This window comes from Typopeltis vanoorti, chromosome 4, assembly GCF_054136105.1.
Source record: "Typopeltis vanoorti isolate ZY-2024b chromosome 4, IOZ_Tvanoo_1.0, whole genome shotgun sequence".
Taxonomy (NCBI): Eukaryota; Metazoa; Arthropoda; class Arachnida; order Uropygi; family Thelyphonidae; genus Typopeltis; species Typopeltis vanoorti.
The window spans coordinates 4,541,701-4,565,356 of NC_143552.1; the positions used below are offsets into that span (position 1 = coordinate 4,541,701).

General features: G+C 36.1%; 1 protein-coding gene across 1 annotated transcript in view; it reads right to left on the reverse strand.

Moving 5' to 3' along the window:
• Snr1 (SWI/SNF related, matrix associated, actin dependent regulator of chromatin, subfamily b, member 1) overlaps positions 1-23,656 on the reverse strand; it is a 286,904-nt gene that overhangs the window by 114,001 nt on the left and 149,247 nt on the right. Inside the window, exon 5 of the mRNA XM_090391621.1 lies at positions 4,726-4,853. Within this exon, the coding sequence (XP_090247747.1) occupies positions 4,726-4,853 (128 nt within the window). The remainder of the gene's footprint in view (positions 1-4,725; positions 4,854-23,656) is intronic.

Below are 23,656 nucleotides of genomic sequence, written 5' to 3' on the forward strand. Positions count from 1 at the left end.
AAGTCTGTTAATCTCAAACTGAGCACTTTATTTTCTGGTGAGTTACATACATAATTAATATGTAATGCTTTTTTTTATGTAAAAAAAAAAAAAAAATAGTTTTATAGTAATAGCCACTTAGAGGGCTTTTACAATATGATTGAAAATGAAATTAATGAATTAATTGATGGAAAAACAGCTTTAAATGAGGAGGAACTTCCGAATCACTCCATCAAGGGATAATGATCCCTCGATGGAGTGATTCGGAAAATTCACGACACAATTGGATATTTGTTTAGCTGTCATTTCAAATGCTGCATTTTCTTGGTGATAACTGTTTCTTTAATTCAAAAACGGTAACCTGAACAGACCTGAAAACTAGAGGAATCGCACTCTTATCTACTCCACTAAAAATTTACAATAGAATGATATTAAATAGAAATGAACCACACATAACTCTATTACTTCATACAAACCAGGCTGGATTTCTCAAAAGATGGTACTCTAGAACACATTCAATCTATCAGAAAACTAATAGAGGGTTCAAAGGACAAGAACTTGCATTGCTTTTGAATTTTATTGACTTTACCAAAGCATCCGACTCTGTTAATAGGGAACAACTCTGGGAAACGCTCAAAACTTTATAGCATTCCACCAACAATTATACCAGGATTATCAAGCTACAGTACTAGTTAATGGAGACAAAACGTATAGTTTTCCCATCACCACAGTAGTCTTACAGGTAGATACTCTGGCCCCATATCTATTCATCATAGTGATTGACTATATTTTTAAATTGATCCAAGTTAAATCTCGAATTTTCATCCAAGACTCATACACACAGATGCACCTTGCAGACCCGAGCTATGCAGATAATATAGTCCTCATTGACTCTAACATCATAGATGCCCCAAAACACTTCAACAGCCTTAGGAGAGCTGTAGAAATATTTGGACTAAAATAAATACTCAAAAAACAAAGATATTAAAAAATCAGATAGATGGGCGCATCTATATAAATGAAAATGATTTATATAGATGTGCTCATCTATATGCCTTGACGAAATAGAGGACTTTGTATCTAGGATCACACATTTCAGATTCTTTAACTGACATTAAGACAAGAAAATTAAAAGCACTCACTCACTCCATTTCCATAAAAGTCTCAACAAGTATGGAAGTTGAATCTCATCTCAAAGGAGATGAAGATTCGTCTTCATAAGTGCACCAGCCAGTCTATTTTTCTGTACGGCTCCCAGATCTGGAACATTTCACCAAAAGCAACAACCAATATTATAAATAGCTTTGCAACTACTTGTTTAAGAAATAATCTAGACTACTCCTGGCAAGACCACATTCCCAACTCTACTATATTAGAAGAAATCCAGCAAGATCCTCTAGTCAGCACTGTTCAAAGCAACCAAATAAAATGGCTTGGCCACCAACTCAGACACCCACCCTCTGCACCTTTTGATGCTCTGGTCTTTTATGCCCCTACAAATGGGAAGAAAAAGAGGCAAACCCCTGAACTCAGTGTTGGAAATACATCAGCAAAATTCTTCCCAACTCTCTGCATTAGAGATCCATCAATTAGCATATGACAGAGAAGCCTAGCTTTCCTTCACATCATAAGAGTCCCATCATTTAAAGTCTAATCTCAGTGTACACAGACTCATTTGTTTTGATTTGTTTCCCTATTTATAACTGTAAAAATTATAAACGATGATGAATTGTTTCTTCATAAAAAATTTTTAAAAATCACTCACATTTCAACATATCCTGTATTATCATGACATTAAAAACGCTTAAATGCAGTAAATAGCATTGGGAAATGATTAAAACTAATATTTAATTCTTATTAGTCCAATATTTGTTACCCCAAAGTAATTTTTCTTCTTGCCAACTATGTGCCCATAAAAACTACAAAAAAAGATAGCCATCACCAGAATGGATAAGGGTAGCACCAGTAAATATAATAAAAAAAATTATATTATTCTCAGAGACTGGTCTGCTTATATTCCATTAGATTACAATCCCATCAAATCTCAGATTATGAAATTAAAAAGGTTACTCAAAAATGTATTGTTTTGGCTTTCTGAAATTACTAAAAAAAACTTAAGTTCTCCCCCCCCCCCTTCAATTATGCAATTTATCTAAAATCCACAAACCCAATTGTCCTCTGAGACATATCTACTGATTCTCCCTGTAATAAATTACCTAAACAATTAGTGAAATATCTTACTCATCTCACTGACCATACATTTTAAAACTTCTATAGAAAATTTAATTGGAAATAATTTGGATATATTGGTCAGCTTTAATATCACCTCACTGTTTACCATTATTCAATTGAATGACACATTAAACACTTTAAAAAAGTCATTTTGGCCTACTTGATTGGCCTCCATAACTATTTTCATGACCTTGCTCCATCTTATAGGTCCTATTCATGTCACTGTTCCCACGATTCACTCTTAATTGCATTGTCATTCAGAATGGAGGTAATCCAAGTTAATCGAATTAAATATTACCCATACAATGATGTCTTATATTTTTCTATCGACCCCTGGGGGTTGATATCGACCACTTTGGCAATCACTGAGCTAGAGGATACCATTATGCACTACCCCTCCCTTCTCATCCCTTTGCTAATTTTTTCATGGAAGATTTTCATCCCCTCTCAAGCCTTCTATCTGGTTATGATACACAGATAACGTGTTCATCATTTAGATCATGACCCAGATGCATTATCCTTTCCTCCTTCAACTCAACAGTCAAGGATTAGAATACCATTAGGAAGGCATGTTAGAACCACACCTTCCTAATGCTAGCATCTCTTTCACAGTATAACAACACCCACAGGCAGATACATCTGCAACTTCCCCTCCCCTCCATCAACAATACAGTGTCATAAAAACTCTAATCAATACAGCCTATAATCTTAGTTCTATTGAAGCCTCTCTAGCAACAGAACTCAGCCATATATGCCAAATCTTTCTATCTAATGGCTATTGTTACTGCAGAATCAAATAACTTAATCCTTCTCCCAATCCTCCACATTCTCTTTAGAAATATTTTATTAATGCTACAATTATTCCATATGTCCAGGATACCTCTGAAAAAATAGCCAAAATTCTAATAAATACAACCTCCGCACAGCCTTCAAGCTTCACTTGAAACTGGCTATCCTTACCTATTACCCTAAGGACCAGCTCCTTCCTCTCTCATTCTTGGTGTGTATAGAGTTCCATGTTCCTGCAAGCTGTCCTCCCATGAATAGGTTGAAAGATCAGCTGCCACATGCACAGAAGAACATAACAAATCCATCAGGAATCATGATCAGTCAAGGTCTGGTAGACCATGCTTTAGATACTCCACACAGAATCAAAGAAGAAAATCCACCATGCTCCACTGCAGGAAGTTTAAAAGTGAAAGACATTTTTTTTTTTTTAGAATCATCAACTATTCTCAAAATAAACCTAATCTTAATTACAATCAAGACTTCTAGCAGGCATCCAGACAGGGCACACAAACACACCTAGTACAGTCTTTTTGTGCATTGAGTTTCATTTATTTTTGTATTGTCTTTGTGTGTGCGTTACAAGTTTGTACTGTATTCCATGAAGATGTTTTTGTGACCGAGGTGGAATACTGGAAGAACTAAACATTAGTTTTAATCCTTTCCCAGTTCTGTTTCATTCCATTAAGCTTTAAACACGGGTAGTCTTGTATTAGTCTCATTAATTGACCTATTGAGTGGTAGTCACAATGTATAGCTTATCTATCACAGATTTTTTAAATCCAGGGCACTGAGTAACCAGTGCTCTGGATTTGATAAAGTAAGAATTGGATAATTCAAGGAATTCATACTTATAGATGAACTAATGCAGCCAGGTGGAAGGATTCAGTAATGTTTTCATTTTCATTCTTCACACCATAAAAAATTTAACCCACTGATGAATTTAGCAAGTTAACTGTGAAAATAATTTGACAACCTATCTTTCTGAAGATGAAATTGTAAGGTTGATATTAAACCACACAGAACAACTTGATAGTTAAAAAATGTTTATTCACACACTTAGGTTTGTGAAATAACTGTTTCCCATCATCAGGAGATATTGTGAATAAAATAAAAAATTAGTTACTTCAAGAAACTAGTTGAGTAAATACTATATCCAGTTGTTCTATGTGGTTTAATACTCGCATTACAATTTCACTTTGTCCTCATACCACAGAAGAAATCACAACAGAAACCTACCTTTTCTAGTAAAAGTCCATCATAAAAAGCTTAAAGAATAATGATTTTAAAAAGGACAAGCAGCATGGACCCTGAAGAATGTCCAATGAGTGAGAACTTGCAGTCAGATGAGTGTTAGTTCAAGAATAACACATTCTCTTCATATACTATGAAGGTAATGCAGAAACTCTAGCTTATCTTCTAAACATCAGGCAGGACTAGAAAAAGAGCATTGCTATATTTCTTGCTTTCTGCATTAGACAATGACTTAATATAACATAATAATGAATACTGACATGACATTCATGTCAGCATGGGCACTTGCTTGTTTCAAATACAAAAAGTGCTGCATTATTTTTAAGTTTATAATCAACAATTAACAAATTGTTGCCTGTGTATAATGAAAGAGAGATAGAGACAGAGAATTATCAAGAATCATTACATTATAAGATCAACAAAATCCTAAAACTATCTCTTTATAAATGAAGATAAAAATATTAAAAAAATAACCATTTTTATTCCAGGTGAATGTGTCTCGCAGCTTATGACCATCTAATTCCATATCTAGACGAATAGGAACTAAAATCTCTGGCTGTGTTGCATTTTCATGAATCACTGATGGATCCAAGTCATCGTATCTATAATGTCATAATAAAACATCACATACAAATTAAACAATGTAAAAGTTTCAAGAAAAAAACACCAGAAATATGAATTTCAATGTTATCAATTAAAATGTAGAGTATTTCAGAATTTATTCCTAAAATATTTTTTCAACTTCACACAGCTACTACAAATAATACTACTACAAATAGAATCTGAGAAAAGTTATAAAGAAGCAATACACAAGCAATTATCATCAAAATGAAATTCAAATAATTCTGGTAATCTCTGGACTTCTCAAGTGGCACCCATACATGTTATCTTCAATTGTTTTAAATTTAAATCCAAATCAATGTGTTATTTACTAGCACACTATGCAGGCCCATTTTATTTCTCATGTTTTATCAAGATACTTTCCTCTGCAATTATATAATAGTTAGCATAAAGGAGACTCTAAGACTGCAGTAGCAATTACAGACCAATCAGTATCTCTGGACTGATGGTAAAAGTATTGGGAAAGTTCAGTCAAAGACAGAATTCAGAATGAGTGGATAAGAATATGATACTCTACGGGCGACAGCATGGTCCTGTGAATCATGCCTTAGTAATTTACTAACTTTGATAACAGAGTGACAGTTGAGGTAGATGAAGGGAAAAGCTACATGACTTGATTTTGAAAAGGCATTTGACAAGACACTGCATGGAACTCTGTTGTGTAAACTGGAACACACTGGAATGAATATGAAACTGGTAACATAGATATGAATATGAAACATGGGTGGCTTATGGAAAGATACCATGAAGTAGTATATGGAGGAAAAGAATTAAGGAGAGAGAGAGCAAGTGACTAGTGGTGTGTGCCACAAAGATCTGTGCTTGGAACACTACTGTTTAATTTGTACATAAATCATCATCATCATCATGCATATCAAGGATTTAGGCCTAATATGGCCTGTTCCGGCCTTAGAAGTCATTGTTGAATCGTTTAAGAGGACATCCTGTACAAAAATTTGTACATAAATGATATATGAAATAATCTGAATGGATATATTCAGTTGTTTTTTGATGATGCAAAATTGGATACAGTAATAGTTAAATGAGGTGATGTAGAGAGGCATCAGTGAACAGACTACTATAAGATTGTGCTCCCTGATTTACCGTTATTGTGAGTGTTTTTTCCATTGAAATTAACCATCAAATGGAAACCTAACAGCGGAATACTTCAGTACAACCTGTAAGTACTTTTAGTGTATTAAACCAGCTATCCTTCCAATTCAAAATCAGCCACGTGTAAGTGCACACAATGCCTACCGTACACAGCAAAGATATCGGCACTAAAAGCCAACGGTGAACGAGCACCACGTGTCTTGCCGGCACAGTGCCGTCGACCACCATCGACAATCCTATTATGTGCCGCAACTGCAAAACCAATGTCACAGACAAAAAAATGGCATATTCTGTGAGTTCTGTTGCCACTGGCTGCACACTTCCTGTACAAAAATTGACGAAGCTGCACATAAGCTACTTATCGAACTTAACCAGCCGTTCTTCTGTTCGCTGTGCCTTCGTTCAGTAAAACAACTTCTGAACATAGGCAAACATGTCGAAAATCTCAAACAGCACATCAATGCTTTAAATGAAACTTTTACTGACAAAATACATGCAGTTGAAGCTAAGCTAGATCAAATCGAAAACCAGCGAAATGCAAGCTTCACTCTGCCAGTGAAAGAACTTTGCGATCTAATCACATCAACGGTAAACGACTTGATGGAGGCTGAACACAAAAAACTCAACACCATCATTCTGAACTTCCCAATGGAAAATCACTACAAGAGGATCAAGAAACTAGCTGAAGAATACAACATCGATCCCAAAAATATTGCAAAAAAAAAAAAAACAAGTTCAAAGACTCCTGCCCCCAATCGCGCATACGTGCACAACCAGACTTATCATTTGCACAAAGAGAATGAAGACAACTCAAAGAAAAACGTCAAAATGGTGACAACAGTTGGACCATCAACTACAGACAAGATAAACTGGTGAAAAAAAACCAAGTGATGCCACCATGGAGACCAGCAGGCAGGCAATGCACAGGAAATGTGCAAGACCCATGCAGTCCAACAAACATCCCACATCCACTTCACCAACATCTGTGGCCTAAACTCCGACCTGAATAGTGTCCACTACCACCTACAGTCTACCAAACTCACCTACCCTTCCTGGCAGAAACCCAAATCTCCCTCCAGCATCACTTATCTCAACCTCCCAAACTACTCACTCTTCAACAACTTTTGCTCCAAGGGTGGTGTCTGCACATACATTCGCTCAGACATACCTTGCCAGAGAGCGCCTAACCTAGAATCACCCAACTTTTGACCTTCTTTGGTTGAAAATATCCCTTCCCCACTCAGTTCAATTCATCTGCTGCCTCTATCGCTCCCCCAACACAACCAACCACCGCGAGCTCTTTAATTTCCTCTCCCTAAAAGTCGACTTTCTCTAATCCCACTTTCCCAACAGAAAAATCATCCTTCTAGGAGATTTTAACGTCCACAACACTAGCTGGCTTTCCTCCTCCAGTTGTACAGATCTTGCAGGCAGAGATGCAGAAACATTTGCCATCACCAACGACCTTATACAACTTGTCCAGATGCCAACCAGAATACCAGATAACCCAAACCACTCCCCCAAACACCCTAGATCTCTTCCTCACCAAATGACCCCTCCAAATACACAGTGAGTCCCCTGGGCAATTCTGACCACAACCTAGTGCTCACTTCCATACAAGAGTAGTTTGGCACTATAACAGTGCCAAGTGAGACAGCCTCCGAAACTTCTATGCCGCATTCCCATGGTTGGACTATTGCTTCCGGCCTTCCAACCCAAACATATGCACTGAGCTTATTACCAAAGTAATCCTCGCCGGCATGAATACGTACATTCCACACAACACTCTGAACTGCCATTCTCTAACGAACCCCTGGTTCTCCAAAAGATGTGCCAAGGCTGTAGAGGTGAAACACCATACATACCACAACTGGCTGAAATCAAGAACCTCATCCTCCCTCAAAGCTTACACCGAAGCCCGTAATAGATGCAAAAAAAAAAAAAAAACAATCAACACTTCCAAAACAGAGTTCAAAAGAGCAAAAAGCAGGAAACTAGCAGCCTGTCCAAACGGCAGTCGAGCCTTTTGGTCTCTTGCCAAAGCAATTGGCCACAACTTCTGTCCAACACTATTCCCACCCCCTATCACACCCTGATGGCTCTACTACCTCATCACACACAGAAAAAGTCAATCTTCTGGCCTCATACATTGCTTCAAATGCATGCATAACTGATGATGGTAAATGTTTCCCAACCATTCCAGACACCCAACATACAATGCCCCCTATATCCTTCTGCCAGGATGAAATCAGAAAAATACTGTCCCAATTAGACTCAAAAAAGTCTCCTAGCCCTGGTGGCATTCCCCCAATTGTTCTGAAAAACTGTGCTCCAGAACTGACCCTATCCTATGTCACCTATATATACTCTCCTATTCCACTGGAATCAATCCCACAAACTGGAAATTGTCCTATATTCAGCCCATTCCCAAGATGGGTGACAAGTCACTGCCATCCAATTACCGCCCTATCTCGCTTACCTCAGTCCTGTCAAAGGTAATGGAAAAAATCATCAATTCCTACCTCCTACACTATCTTGAAAACACTCACCAAATGAATGACCGCAGTATGGATTCCGCCACTGCCGATCAACAGGAGATCTACTCACATACGTCACCCATATCTGGACAAATGCAATGGAGAGGTTTGATGAATCTCAAGTGGTTACACTAGATATCTCCAAAGCCTTTGACCAGGTCTGGCACAAAGGCCTACTAAGCAAACTACCATCATTCGGTCTGACCCAGGACTTCTGTAGGTGGATTGCCAGTTTTCTGTCTGGACGCACACTGTGTGTGATGGTGGATGGCTCCATATCCTTGCAGCACTCAATTAATTCTGGGTTCCCACAAGGTTTTGTCCTCTCACCAACTCTGTTCCTGCTGTACATCAATGACCTACTGCAATTGACCTCCAACCCAATACACAGTTTTGCAGATGACAGCACACTACACTTCTCGCTTGCATTTGATAAGCCTTACCCTACACAACTCACTTCATCCTACAGAACATCAACCACCACCACCCTCAACTCCAATCTCCAAGCAATCCTACAATGGGATTAAGATAACCCCTCATAAATTTCAGCGCCAAGAAAACCCAGTTCTGTACTATTTCCCATAAAAAAGAACAACCTTTTCCCAGTATCCTTTTTGATGATACCCAAATTTCCAGACAGCCTGAGATCTCACTCTTCGGAATCACCCTCACATCAAACCTCTCCTGGCACAACATTGCATCGCCAGCCTCAAAAAAAAACTAGGATTGCTCTTCCGCTCAAGACGTTACTTCACCCCTGAACAGCTACTAACATTATACAAGTCACAAATCTGCCCAACTATTGAATACTGCTCCCACATATAGGGTGGGGTCCCTAAAAGCTCTCTCAAAATGCTCGATTCAATACAGCGGAGATATGGGGTAGAGCCCCTAAAAGCTCTCTCAAAATGCTCGACTCAATACAATACAGAGGAGGGCAATTAGACTTGTCAATGATCCATCCCTTACCAACTCTCTTCCCCCACTTTCATGCAGATGTTTGGACTCTGCGGTAAGTATATTCTACAAATAATTCCATGGGAAATGCTCATCCGAAATAACATCAATAATTCCCCCGCACAGTACTAAGCTCATGCAGCTGCTGCACAACATCCCTTCACAGTACACCTAGAAACAAACAGAACAAATTTCTGTTTTTCCTCTTCTTTCATCCCTGCAACTGCTGCACTATGGAACAGTCTTTTTTTTTAGTCATTTAAAGTCATTCAAATCAAATGTAAACAAATTCCTCCTTTCCCAACCCACCACCCATACACGGTACTAATGTACTATAGGTTGACCAATCAACCTCCTGTGTATGGGCCCAACATATAAAAAAAAAAAAAAAAAAAAAAAAAAAAAATCAGTTTGAAGTTGAAGCTTAGAGAGTAAACTGGAAACATGATAAAGTAACTTCTGTTCTAGTCCACTATTACTGCTTTCAGCACTATGCTTGAAACGATGCTTGTTATTTTCATAACACAGGAAAGTTGAGCCTATGTCGCTGATCCATAGAGGGTCACACTCCAGACAAAGCTTTTAATGAAGTGCTTCTTTGTTCTCAACAACATACTCTTTGATGTTAATAGTGTTCTTTTCTTGTTAAAAGCTGTTTTTTTTTTCTTCTTGTGCTATTTTTGTTCTCATATCTATTCCACTTCTCTCATCTGATGTTATTATAAGCTGCACACATGATTTCCTATGTGGGTAAATTCTTTTCCTATCTATTGTGACATTTATGATTTGTTTGCCACATTTCATTTTGCCACAATGGCACATTTCATTACTTTTGTTTGTTTTTTTCACTCACTGATTTTTCATCATGCATCTTTCGTTTAGGAGTATATGCATCTCTGCAATGAAACTTTTGTAGGTTTTCTGCTATTAAGGCTATGTTGTCTGCAAATCTTATTGTATTATAAAGCCTGCCATTGATCTTTATTCCACTATTGATTTGTTCTTTGAATTATTTCAGTCTCTTCGATGTAAATATTAAAAAGTAATGGCAAGAGTCTGCATACATGTCTAACGACCTTTCTTATTTTAGCTTCTCTCCCTTATTTTCCTATGACTGCAGTTTGATTTTTTTATATACAGTTATATCTCGCTAATCCGAATCTCTTTAGTCCGAACCATCCAGCAATCTGAATTGCGGTTTGAAAGAAAAAAAGTTTTATTTATTACATATTATCATATTGTGTACTATTATTTTTATTTAATAATTATTATTTTAACTATTATTATTCATTCTATTATTACAGTACAGCATAGCTACGGTGATACACAAAAAGAGGAAATTCAAAACGTGTATAATTTGGTTAAAAATATAAATCCAGACGTTGAAATTTCACAAACAGATATTATGGAATGGATTACAGGTAGAACCAAAAGTGAATTCTAAATCAAATTAGATGCTGAAATTATAAATATGATGCTACAGTATAAATTAGAAGATGATGACGACGATAAAGAACTCGAAGAAAAAAAAAAAGTAAAACATGAAGAAGCACTGACAGTTTTAATGTGTGTATAGAATGGGCTAAGCAGAATGATACGCCATTCCACAAAATTTTATTGCTAATGCGGCAATAAAAACAACCGAAAAGCATACGAAAAAAGTTTAGTTTCAAAGAAGCAAAAGAAAATCAGTGACTTTTTTACAAAGAAATAAAAAAAAACTTTTTTGTGTGTTGTGTACAAGAAATTGCTATTTTTTACGCAAATTAAGTTATGTACTGAACTATGCAATTTTATTAAATCAGAATCCTCAAAAATACAGGTACATACAAACTAAATTTTTTACTAAAATAAACTTGTGTACTGTATTTTTTATAAGTTTTGCATTACAGTATAGTAGCTTTTTTTTCTATCAGATATTTCATTTATTTACAGAATTAAATTGATATCCCATTAGAATCTGATTATTTTTGTCTTAAAAGCTAGTTATTGTTGTCTCTTGGGCGAAAATTCGCTAATCCAAACGAGCACGGTTTATATTAGTTCGGATTAGCAAGATACCACTGTAGTTGATAAATGAGTACGAATATGGGTGTGTTTATTCTAAGTGCTTTTTCTATTATCAGTTGGAGAGGTAGTATAACTGCTCTTGTCTCTTTATTCCTTCTGAAACCAAATTGGTCATCAGGTAAATGTTCTTCTATTTTTCTGTTAATATGGCAATAGATAATTCTGGTTAGGATTTTAAAACTGTGGGGTGAGAGGCTTAACATTTGGTGATCTTTGCACACTAATGCATTAGCTTTTTTTTTTAAATTGCTAACATAATGCTTTTCTCAAAATCTGTTGGGATGTCTCTAGTTGTGTACATTTGATTGATCATTTCATATAGTTCACATTTTGTTTCATTGCCTAGCGCTTGTAAAATTTTTCCTGGGATTTGGTCAATTCCTCGTGAATAACACTGTTTCAATTCTATAAGAGCCTTATCAAATTCTGATAAGGCTCTTTTGATAAGAAAAGTTTTGAAAAGTTTTGATAAGCCTTATCAAAACTTTAAAATAAGTGGTCATTTCTCATCTTCCTCTACCTCTTTTTCTCCCTCCAGGAGCGAATTATCTTATTTTTCTGCTATATCAAGTTCTTCCTCTCGGGGAACTCTGTATCCACGAGAGAGAGTGCGTCCCCTGGGTGGCGGATAAGGGAGCCCACCATGTGTGTGTGTGTATGCGTGCGTGAGTATATGGTGGGGTGGTCCGAATATACTAAATAAGGACTCGTGGACCAACAGGACCATAAGGGACAATCATCTTGATTATAAGGGAAGCGACACTCCCATGGACCCTAGCTGGATCTAACATCTCCTTCTACTACTTTGAGGAAGATCCACTTACTTTAATCTTTCGTATAAGGCCTTATCAGCCAACTCTTCTTATTTTATGACCCTTATGCTATTAGAGTACACGAGGGCCATGGGGTCTTTTCATTTCTGGCCTTACAACTATGCCCTCTCTATAAACCTTACTATAATTCTTCTATAATCTACTCTTTCCCCCTTCAATATACCCTATTCCTCCTATGGGTTTAAATTCGAAAGAAGGCTAGTTCAGAAGCCTTAAGGTAGCAGCCCTACCACTGAACTATTCCATCGTCAGGCTAGTCCCCTGACATGGAGAACATAATTCTACTAGTAAGCTGACAGAAAAATATAATCAGATTGAATCTATAGGAAACGACCCTGGAATGGAAAAGGTAAAAGAAAAATGGAAATGACAAAATATAATACACATAGCAAACTGGAATGTAAGAGGAATAGTATATAAAGAAATAGAATTAGACCAATTATTAAATGAAAGAAATTTTAAAATAGCAGCTAGAATAGAAGCTAGAATAAAAATAGATAGAGGCTATTTAACAATAATTGGTTTATATGGCCCAGAAGAGGGAGAGAACAGAATAATATTGATTTTTATAATCAACTACAAAACATATATAATAAAATAAATAAAAATGATTACGTAATTTTAGCAGGAGACTTAAATGCAAGAATTGAAAACACGAAAATTAATAATAATATAGGAATACATGGAGAATATACTCTAAACAGGAATGGTAAAAAATTGATTGACTTTGTAGTTTATAATAACCTAAAAATAATGAATTCCTTCTTTAAACATAAAGACATACATAATTATACTTGGGCAGCAAGAGGATGGAAATCAATATTAGATTACTTTACATTAAATGAAAAGACATCAAAATTTTCACTAGATGTTAGAGTTCACAGAGGATATGAAATAAGCAGTGACTACTTCCTTGTTAAAATAAAATTAAGATTACCACCTAAATGGCTACAAGTAACAAGAACAGAAAGAAAAATTGAAACATTTGTTTATAAAACTAGACTATTGAATGGCACAAATGTACAATGGCTATATGAACAAAGAATTAACCAATATCTAGACAAAATAAAACAAAATGAAGAAATAGAAATAGAATGGCTTAATATAAAAATGATACTAAATGCAGCAGCAAATGAAAGCTTAGGAATGACCAAAAAATTCAATAAAAGGAAAAAATTGAAGATCTGGGATGATACAATGAAAGAAATAATCAAAAAGAAAAAAGAAGCCTATCACAAATGGTTAAGCAGTAAAAGATTAGAAGAAGAAATAGAATATAAAAGAATATGAGCCATAGCTAAAAGAGAAGTCAGAAAAAGACAGAGAATCATGGAACAAATTTGTTTCTAATTTAGAACATGATTTATATAAAATCATATAAGATCCAATGTATATAAAATTTTGAAACACTTAAATGCAGATACCAAAGAAAACATAAAATTAAACACTGAATTGAAATTAGAAGAATTTCTAAATTCCTACACATAATTGGGGACAGACAAATATTTTTAAAAAGGCAACTGGCAAACAATTAACGAAAATGAAAAGGAAATAACTAAAGAAGAATTAGAAATCAGCCTGAAAGAAACAAGAAACGGAAAATCACCTGGAGAAGATAAACTAGGTTCAGAACTATATAAATATGCAGGAACAAGATTCAAAGAAAGACTCTTATTATTTTTAAATAAAATTTATTCACCTGGTATCCCCCCGATAGAATGGAAAAAAGCAATTGTGATTCCTATCTTTAAAAAAGGTAATAGAGATGACCCTAAAAACTATAGAGATATCAGTATACTAAATTCCTGTTACAAAATATATAGCAGAATCTTAAATAGCAAACTAATGAAGTATTCCGAAAACTTTATTTTAGAAGTACAGAATGGATTTAGAAAAGGACGATCATGTATAGACCTGGCCTTTTGCGTAAAATTAATAATAGAGAAAAGAAGAGAATACAATTTAGAAATACATATTGCATTTATTGACTTTGAAAAAGCATTTGACAAAGTTAAAAGAAACATATTATTTAACATATTAAAAGAAATAAGTTTTAAAAGAGGTAAACCGTGAGTAGACATATCGGTACACAATAAATAACGGAATAAACTCACGTAGAAAGATTATTTATTAGTATAATTTTCGCCTGTGTGTCACAGGCATCTTCAGTACATTAAGCTCAAATTAAACACTAACTGACAATTCCAAAAAGTGCCACCAAAGTAGCTGGTGTAAGATAACTAAAAAGGTCAACAACTTTCTTAAAAAAAAAAAAAAATTAATACAATAAAAAGTTAGGAAAGATTAGCTGATTTGTAAAGTACTATCTCCCATAAAGGGGATAGACGTAAGCCGTCGGATCTGTTTAAGTTAGGAGAATGAAGTAGAGTTTCACATGTTTCTTTATAAAGGCATTCCATGAGAAACTGACTTTTGTGAAGAACTCTTGTCTTTCTCCAATGAACTTTCTGAACATGCCATCTTCACTAGACACAGAGTTCATTGGAGAAAGACAAGAATTCTTCACAAAAGTCAGTTTCTCATGGAACACCTTTATAAAGAACATGTGAAACTCTACTTCATTCTCCTAACTTAAACAAATCCGATGGCTTACGTCTATCCCCTTTATGGGAGATAGTACTTTACAAATCAGCTAATCTTTCCTAACTTTTTATTGTATTATTTATTTATTTATTTATTTATTATTTTTTTTTTTTTAAGGAAAGTTATTGACCTTTTTAGTTACCTTACACCAGCTACTTAGGTGGCGCTTTTTGGAATTGTCAGTTAGTGTTTAATTTGAGCTTAATGTACTGAAGATGCCTGTGACACACAGGCGAAAATTATACTAATAAATAATCTTTCTACGTGAGTTTTTTCCGTTATTTATTGTGTACCGATATTAAAAGAAAGACAAATACCAAATAATATCCTAAAAGCTATCACAAGTATATATGAAAATAATCAAATACAAATAAGATTAAATCATATACGAGAGAGATAAACCAAGGGGTCCAACAAGGATGTCCCCTCTCAGCAACTCTTTTTAATATCTACTTAAATGAAATAATAATAAAATGGAATAAAAATTTACATCAAGGAATTAAACTTTCTCCTACAGTAAACTTAAACACTCTCCTCTTTGCCGACGACCAAATAATAATTACAAATTCTGAAGATAAACTACAGAAAGCTATTTTAGATCTAAATGAGATATCCAAAGATTATGGTATGATAATATCAACAGAAAAATCAAAAACTATGGCCTGTAAAGGACAAGATCCAGCAAGAACTAAAATAGTAATAGATAACAAGATCTTAGAACAGGTGAATTCATTTAACTACCTAGGATGTATGATCACATATGAAAATGAAAAAGATATAAACGTAAAAATTGCAAAATATTTAAAAATAACAGGTGTAATTAACTCTATATTTATACCAAATCTAGTTCAAAAACAAACCAGACTAAAAGTATACAATACATCAGCCCTACCAGTCTTAATGTATGGAAGCGAAATCTGGACAATAAAACAAAAAGACAAACAAAGATTAACAACAGCAGAAATGAAGTTTATGAGAAAAACTGCAAAGTATATCCTATTTGATCACAAAAGAAATGAAGAAATTATGAAAGAATTAAACCAAGAACCAGTAACAGAAAAAATTAAAAAATATGAACATAAATGGATGGAACACGTTCAAAGAATGAAAACAAAAAGATTACCAAAACAAGCCTTAAAGTACAAGCCGTTAGGAAAAAGAAAACCAGGATGTCCTCTTAAACGATGACTTCTAAGCCGGAACAGGCTATGCTAGGCCTAAATCCTTGATATGCATGATGATGATGATGATCAAGTTCTTCAGTGTATTGCACCCATCTTTGCATTATTTCATCATCTTCAATTAGTAACTTTCCATTCTTACTCTTGATCATGCTCGATGTCATTATCTTTTCTCTTTTTCTGAACTTTTTTTTTTTACTAGATTATCTTATGCCCTTCCAGTGTTACCTCTACTCATGTTTATATCCATTGTGTCGCATGCTTGTTCAATTCTTTTTTTTTCCCCCTTGCTTTCTTGCCTTCTCTATTCACCATGTTTCTATATTTTCTATACTCCTCTTATTTTTTTTTGCATTTTTGTACTTTCTTCTTTGTGTCATTAGTTCTAATATTTCTCCAGTGATCCATGGCTTCTACTGTATTTTTAGTTCTTTTACAAAGTTTTTCTGCAGCTTCATTTATTTTTCTCTTAAGAGATTCCTACATTTCATTAATTTCTTTTTCCATTGATTTCTGGGAATTTATTAATTTGCCTGTTTCTTTGCTAAAATCTTTGCAGACTTTTATACCATTTTTTATTTTAGCTATATTCCTTTTTTGTATGGTTTTTTTATGCATGATTTCTTCAATCGTAAATGACTTGTTAAGATGATTGGGATATGTTCAGTGTTAACATCAGCTCCAGGATAACTTTTACACATTTTCACCTGGTTACAATATTTTTTTTTCTGATGATTATGTAGGTCTAATTAATATTGTTCTGTGATGCTGGTGCAATCCATGTTTTTTTTTTTTTTTTTTTTTTTTTTTTTTTTTTTTTTTTTAAGCTGCTCAAATAGTGTATTTGCTTTCTCCTCTGCCATTTCATTTGCTCAGTCCAAATTTGCCAATAATCTTCTCTTCTTCCTCTCCAACAACTGCATTCTAATCTCCCATCAAAGTCAAGTGTTCTTAATCATTTACCATCATCATTACTTCTTCAGTGTGTCCATATACTAATATCCTCATCATGGTATCTTGTTGTTTACATGTACAAGGTATATAATAATAAATAAAAATCAGCTAACGGCTTTTTATTCCCGTATACAAGAGTAGGCGAGGCCATTTAGCCCTATCTAACTTTTGGAGACTGTGTGGGCAGTTCAATCTCCACTGGTACCCAATCAGAGACAGATGGCCCAAGGCTATCACTAATTAAGCGGTACGCAGTGAAGAGAGACGGCTCAAATGTGCCGCCATCTCGTGGTCCCTAACCCTAACACAATATATTTAATGTCTGAAATAATGTGGGTTCTACGGTCGATTTTCTTGAGTTTACAGGACGAAAAACCCGAGTTTCCGGGAGGAAAAACCTGCTTGCCCGTGCCAGAGATCGACTAACTCGGGAACCAGTCGAAAAAAGGCTTAGAAAAATTTCCTCTAGTCGCCGATTAGACTCAAAACCAAATCTTCCTTCGTGCGGCCAAGTGCGGTGGTGTGCAAACGCCACATCCACTGAGATACACAGGCTCCATGTGTAGGATTAGGAAAGACAGGCTCCATGTACAAGGTGTGGCTATTAAATAACAAGACAAGGGTGCGTTGTGAATCGTGTACTCGTAGCAGTGGGATGTGTGCAGGCGCAATGACTTTGAAGGTTCTAGAAGCAGTTGAGATAAGCATTGTTCGCTGTTGCTCATAGTTAGTCTGTAGGCTGTTATAAAAGAAACACGTGTGAAGTCGCTTTGCAGAAAAAAAATTTGCACTGACATCATGGAACAGCTGACAGCAGAGCTGGACTTGCAGGAGAAGATCATTACATGTGATGAGACGTGGATTTTCCAGTACGATCCAGAAACAAAGAGACAATCGATGCACTTAAAACTCTCACGTCACTGAGAATGAAAAAAACAAGAATGAGCAAGTCAATACTACACGGTAATGGTTGAATGGGTACCAGAGGGTCAGACAGTTAACCAACATTATTACCTTGAGGTTCTGGCTAAGCTGAGAGAACGAGTGAGGAAGAAAAGACCCAATCTGTGGAAGAACAACGTTCCAACCCACAGTGCACTGTCTGTAAAACAGTATCTGGCTGATAAGAAGATCCCAGTGTTGGACCATCCACCTTACTCGCTGGACTTAGCTCTATGCAACTTTTACCTTTTTCCAAAGTTGAAATTCGCATTGAAGGGCACCCATTTTCAGTCAGTGGATGAGGTAAAGGAGAAAACAGCAGCACTACTGAAGCAGATAACACCTGATGACTTGCAGCACTGCTTCCAACAATGGAAATTTCGTATGCAATGGTGTATAGATAGAGGCAGGGAGTATGTTGAAGGGGATAACAATTAAGTTGTACAATTGTAATAATAAACCACATTTTTGCAACCAGTCTTGTTATTTAATAGTCACACCATATATATCTTTATAAGGGCTAGGTCTCTTGATAAGGATTATTTCTTACATTAATATTCCTCAATGGTATTAATATTTGTTGTTTATTTTTTGACGGTATATATTAGAACACAGAATAATAAGTAAATAATTATTTATTGACTTATTGCTGATATTTCGGTGGTGTTATAACCAGCATCTTCAGAGCACAAAAACACATTTGTCACAATACGCGAGACTATAACAACATGGTGTAATCAACAGACTAGTTAAACAAAATTGTAGCAGCAACACAAAGACTAAAGTCCTAATTTGGCACCCTCTATCTGAAAAAAAAAAAAAAAAGTGCAGCTACCAAGACTAGAGTCCTAAAAAAAAGAGAGAGAAAAAAGCCAGTACTAGTTTTTTCTTAAGATGACTGTCTCCCAGATTTTAGGCAAATTTATACAGCCATATTTGTTGAGATTTGGAGAGTGTTTCAGGGCTTCTGTTGCCTCTAAGAACAATCTCTCCAACTTGTAAGAGCTTCTGTGCAGTACTTTTTTCTTCCAGTTGATCCTATGTGCAGGGGTATCCAAAGCAAGGTCGGCTAGGCCCGACTTGCCATAGTGATAATGCCAGATGTATCGTTTATGTTCACTGATGCGGATGTTCACAGTTCTTCCTGTTTGACCGTAGTAGGCTTGATTACACGAGCAGGTTACTTCGTAGACTCCACGATGTGATAAAGGAGGAATGCTGTCCTTGGGTGAACGGATAACAGTTGCTAATTTGACACATGGCCAGAATATGGTGCATAGTTCATGTTTATTAAGAATTCTAGAGATCTTTTTGGATGTGCCTTTAATATATGGGATGGTGACTGTTTTGTTGTAGTTCTCTGTGGTGAATAGCAGGAGTGATTTCTTAGGAGTATTTAGAATTTTGTTTATCTTATGGGGATTATAGCCATTGGACAAGAAGGTGTGGCGAAAATGAGCCATTTCAACAGCAAGAGCATTATCATTGGATCAGATTGCTCTCGCACTGTGGGTTAACGTTTTTTTTAACATACCATACTGTTGAGACGGGTGATGGTGTGATTCTGTGTTCTAATATATACCGTCAAAAAATAAACAACATGTACGACGAACACATAAGTAAACACATCATCATCATCAAATTCCTGCCATGTACCCTCAAGGGATGTACAGGATATGATAGTACTACATGAAAAAAATTACATCATTATTAATTTCCAATCTACCATTTTCCTCCAAATCAGTCTGTTACTTGTCAAGACTCCAACATTATCAGATCTTATATTTCTATCCTCTAAAGCACTTTGTACGGTATCAATCCACCTATATCTTGGTCTTCCTCTTGGTCATTTTGCTGCCAACCTGGCAGAGAACACTTGTTTTGCTAATCTTTCCTTGCCCATTCTGTTTAAGTGACCATACCACCTGAGATTAGCTCTGCTAATGCATTCCTGGATGCTGACAATGTCAAGTTCTTTCCTAATATCCTCGTTTTTAATATGATATTGCCATCTGTTCATGCCTATAATCTTTCTCAGGACTCTCATATCTGTGGTCTCTAGTCTTTGGTCAAGTGTTTTACTTCTGACCCAGCTCTCAGATCCATAACTTAAAACTGGTATGAACACTGTCTTGTATACAGCTAATTTAGTGTTCCGACTAATTTCTCTCTTATTCCATATGAATTTATTCAGTTGACTTCCCACCATACCAGCTTTGCTGATTCTCTTGTCTATTTCTATATTTAATTTACCATCTTCAGTAAAAATGGTGCCTAAATAGCTGAAATGTTTCACTTGTTCCACAGGTTCTCCATTCACAACACACTTGACATTTTCAATGATTCGGCCTATTTTCATTGTCTTTGTCTTTTTATTGCTGACCTTCATACCATATCTATTACAACAGCTATTCAATTTAGTCAGAAAATCTTGCAGACTTGTAGCAGATTTATTTAGAAGTATAACATCATCCGCATAAAGCAAAGAGCTGACATTAACATCACCAATTTTGATATCATGTTTATTACCACTTTCCTTCATAATGTGATCCATAGATAATGAATAACAGAGGGGATAATGTACATCCTTGTCTCACACCAGATTTAACATTAAACCATCTTCCTGTACTTCCTTCAATTCTAACTGCTGACTTACAACTCAAGTAAAGACTAAGTATTGCTTGACATAATGCCCCATTCATACCATATAACTTCAGCGTATTGAATAGCTTCTCTCTTGTCACCTTGTCATATGCCTTTTCCACATCGACAAAACTTAAATACAGATCTTTGTTATATTCCCATGCTTTCTCGACTATTTGTGGTAAAGTGAAGATCTGATCCTGACAGCCTCTATTTGGCCTGAATCCAGCTTGTTCTTCACCAAGCTTTTCTTCCACAATTCTTCTCAACCGTTTCTCAAGTATACTTGCATAGATCTTGCCAGGAACACTCAGTAGGGAAATACCTCTGTAATTCTCACATGCAGTTTTATTTCCCTTTTTATATATGGGTAGTATGAGAGCTCTACTCCAATCATCGGGAATTCGTCCCTCTGTCCAGGCTTTCTGAACTATGCAGTGCAGCCACTCTAAGACTCTTATACCACCATACTTCAGCATTTCTGAACGAATATCATCTACTCCTGCTGCCTTTCCACATTTCAAGCCTTTGATGGCTTTTTCTACTTCAAGTATGGATATGTATTCCTGACTGCATGCCTGGTCAGTGTTTTTTATCACTGTGCTGTCATCACTGCTTGTTTCATTTAGCAGTTTTTCAAAGTAATTACTCCATACTTCAAGGATATCTTTTTCTCCCGTTTTCATGTCACCTTTATCATCTCTAATTCCTTTTACAGCACTCTTTCCTCCATTCTTAAGCTTCTTCAACAACCTCCAGAATATTTTGCCACCTTCTTGATATTTTCTATATTCTTGCCAAAGTCGTCCCATGACTTTTGTTTAGCTAGTTTTACACACTGTTTAGCATTCTTGCATTTGTCTCTATATTCTCTAAGAGCACAAGCTGACTTATTTGACAGGAACTTTTAGTATGCTTTCTTCTTTTCCTTCACTGCCTCTTTAACTTCCTATGTCCACCAGGGAGTTCTGATTTTTTTATACTTACAGACAACCTCACCACATGCCCCTCTGGCAGAATCAATCAATGTTTTCTTCAGAGTTTGCAACTGAATCTCCAAGGTTTGATTCCTGTTCTCAGACTCTTTCATTTTTTCTTCAATAATCTTTCTGTATTTTAGTCTACAGCTCACATCTGAGAGCTGCTCAACTTTTATTCGCTTTAAAACTTTCTTACATGTTATTCTTTTCAATGTGAAATTCAATTTTATCCTGCTCAAGACTAAACAGTAATCACTTCCAATTTCAAATCCTCTGTACACTCTGGTGTCCTGCACCAGGGAGAAAACATCACTATCAACAATAACATAGTCAGTGACACTTTTCTTATTCCTAGCCTCTTCTCTCCATGTGAATTTGTGCACATTTTTATGGTGGAACATGGTGTTAGTAATAACCAGTCCATGTCCTGAGTAGAAATCCAACAGATATTTGCCATTATTATTAGCTTTGCACTTTTCTCCAAATTTTCCCAAAATATTTTTGTATATCTTGCCATCATTTCCTACTCTGCTATTTAGATCCCCAACAAGGACCAGCTTTTCCTTTTTCATTGTGTCAGTTGCTTTCTCTAAAGCCTGAAAAAATTCCTCCACTTCTACCTTAGTAGAACCTTCTGTGGGACCATAAGCACAAATGGGTCTCATTGTCCAATTCCTCATTCTGATATTTGCCCACATCACTTTACTTGAGACTGCCTGCCATTTAAGAAGATTAGACTCGTATTTTGTGTTGAATACTATGGCTACTCCTTCTTTTCCTTGATTGTCATTTCCTGAATATAACATTTTGTATTTATTGTTCAGAAAGATCTCACCAGTTTTTGTCTTTTTTGTTTCAGTCACCACTATTATGTCGATCTGGTACTTATCTAATTCCTCCGCTAGCTCCATTTCTTTGCCATTCAGGCTTCTTATGTTGATAGTAAAGATCTTTAACTCTGGTGATGGTGAGTTGGGGTGTGTTTTCAGATTTGTTCCAGTAGCTGACTTTTTGCTGTTCATCCTGGCGAAAACAACGGGGGTCTTGTTTAACCGGGCGACGCCCCAGCCAGCATGAAATTTTGTTATGTTGTACCATCATTTTCTATATTGGTTTAAGCCAACAAGAATACAATTTATTCGGCTAAATCCCAAATTGCCAGCCCATCCTCGTTCGTTCAGTATCCAGGGTAGATACCCAACAGGATGCACCACGAGAAGGTGAGGATTGGACATTAGGTCAGAAGCCCTGGTCAGTTCTCCACATTCCTTTAAAGGCTATGTGGAGGTCTCCTCTCAGTTATACAGCTTTGACCCTTAAGCACCCCTACAGCAATATTCAATTGTCTCATTTCTACCTTTAACTTTTCTAGTTTTCCACATTGCTTCATAGATTTCATATTCCAAGTATCTATTCTGCTGATTGATGGCAGAAAGGCCTTGCAATGGTTTTCTCTCCTGCCAGGGAAGCCCTCCAATTCTCAGAACAGATGGTTTTCCTTACTTGGTAATTCTTCAGTTCAGCTTACATGCTATGTGAAAATAAGATGGTGGGCTCCCATTTCCTTCCACCCTGCAGTGATGTAGCCTTTCAATGTCTATACCTACATTTGTTGGTTCTTGAGCCATGCCAAATTATTCTTCACCCTCAATCCAGTACTGGTAGTGCTGCTGTTCACTACTAGGGCAAGTGCTTTTATGGCAGCACTGATTCACCCTGACATAGTTCATTGTTCGTTGACTGGTGTTTTCCTAGTGTTTTCTTAGATTTTTTGTGAGTTTTAAGTTGAGCAGAGCTGCTGACTCTATTTGTCCATACTCTGGTAGTGACTACAACTGTTGGTCCACGACTGTTTATTCGTCAGAGAGACCTCTGCTTATATCACAGCTAACCTCCATATTTGGCAGCCATTCCACCACCTGTGGCAGACAATATATACACTCAGAAATGAATGAGCGCTGCTGTTTTCA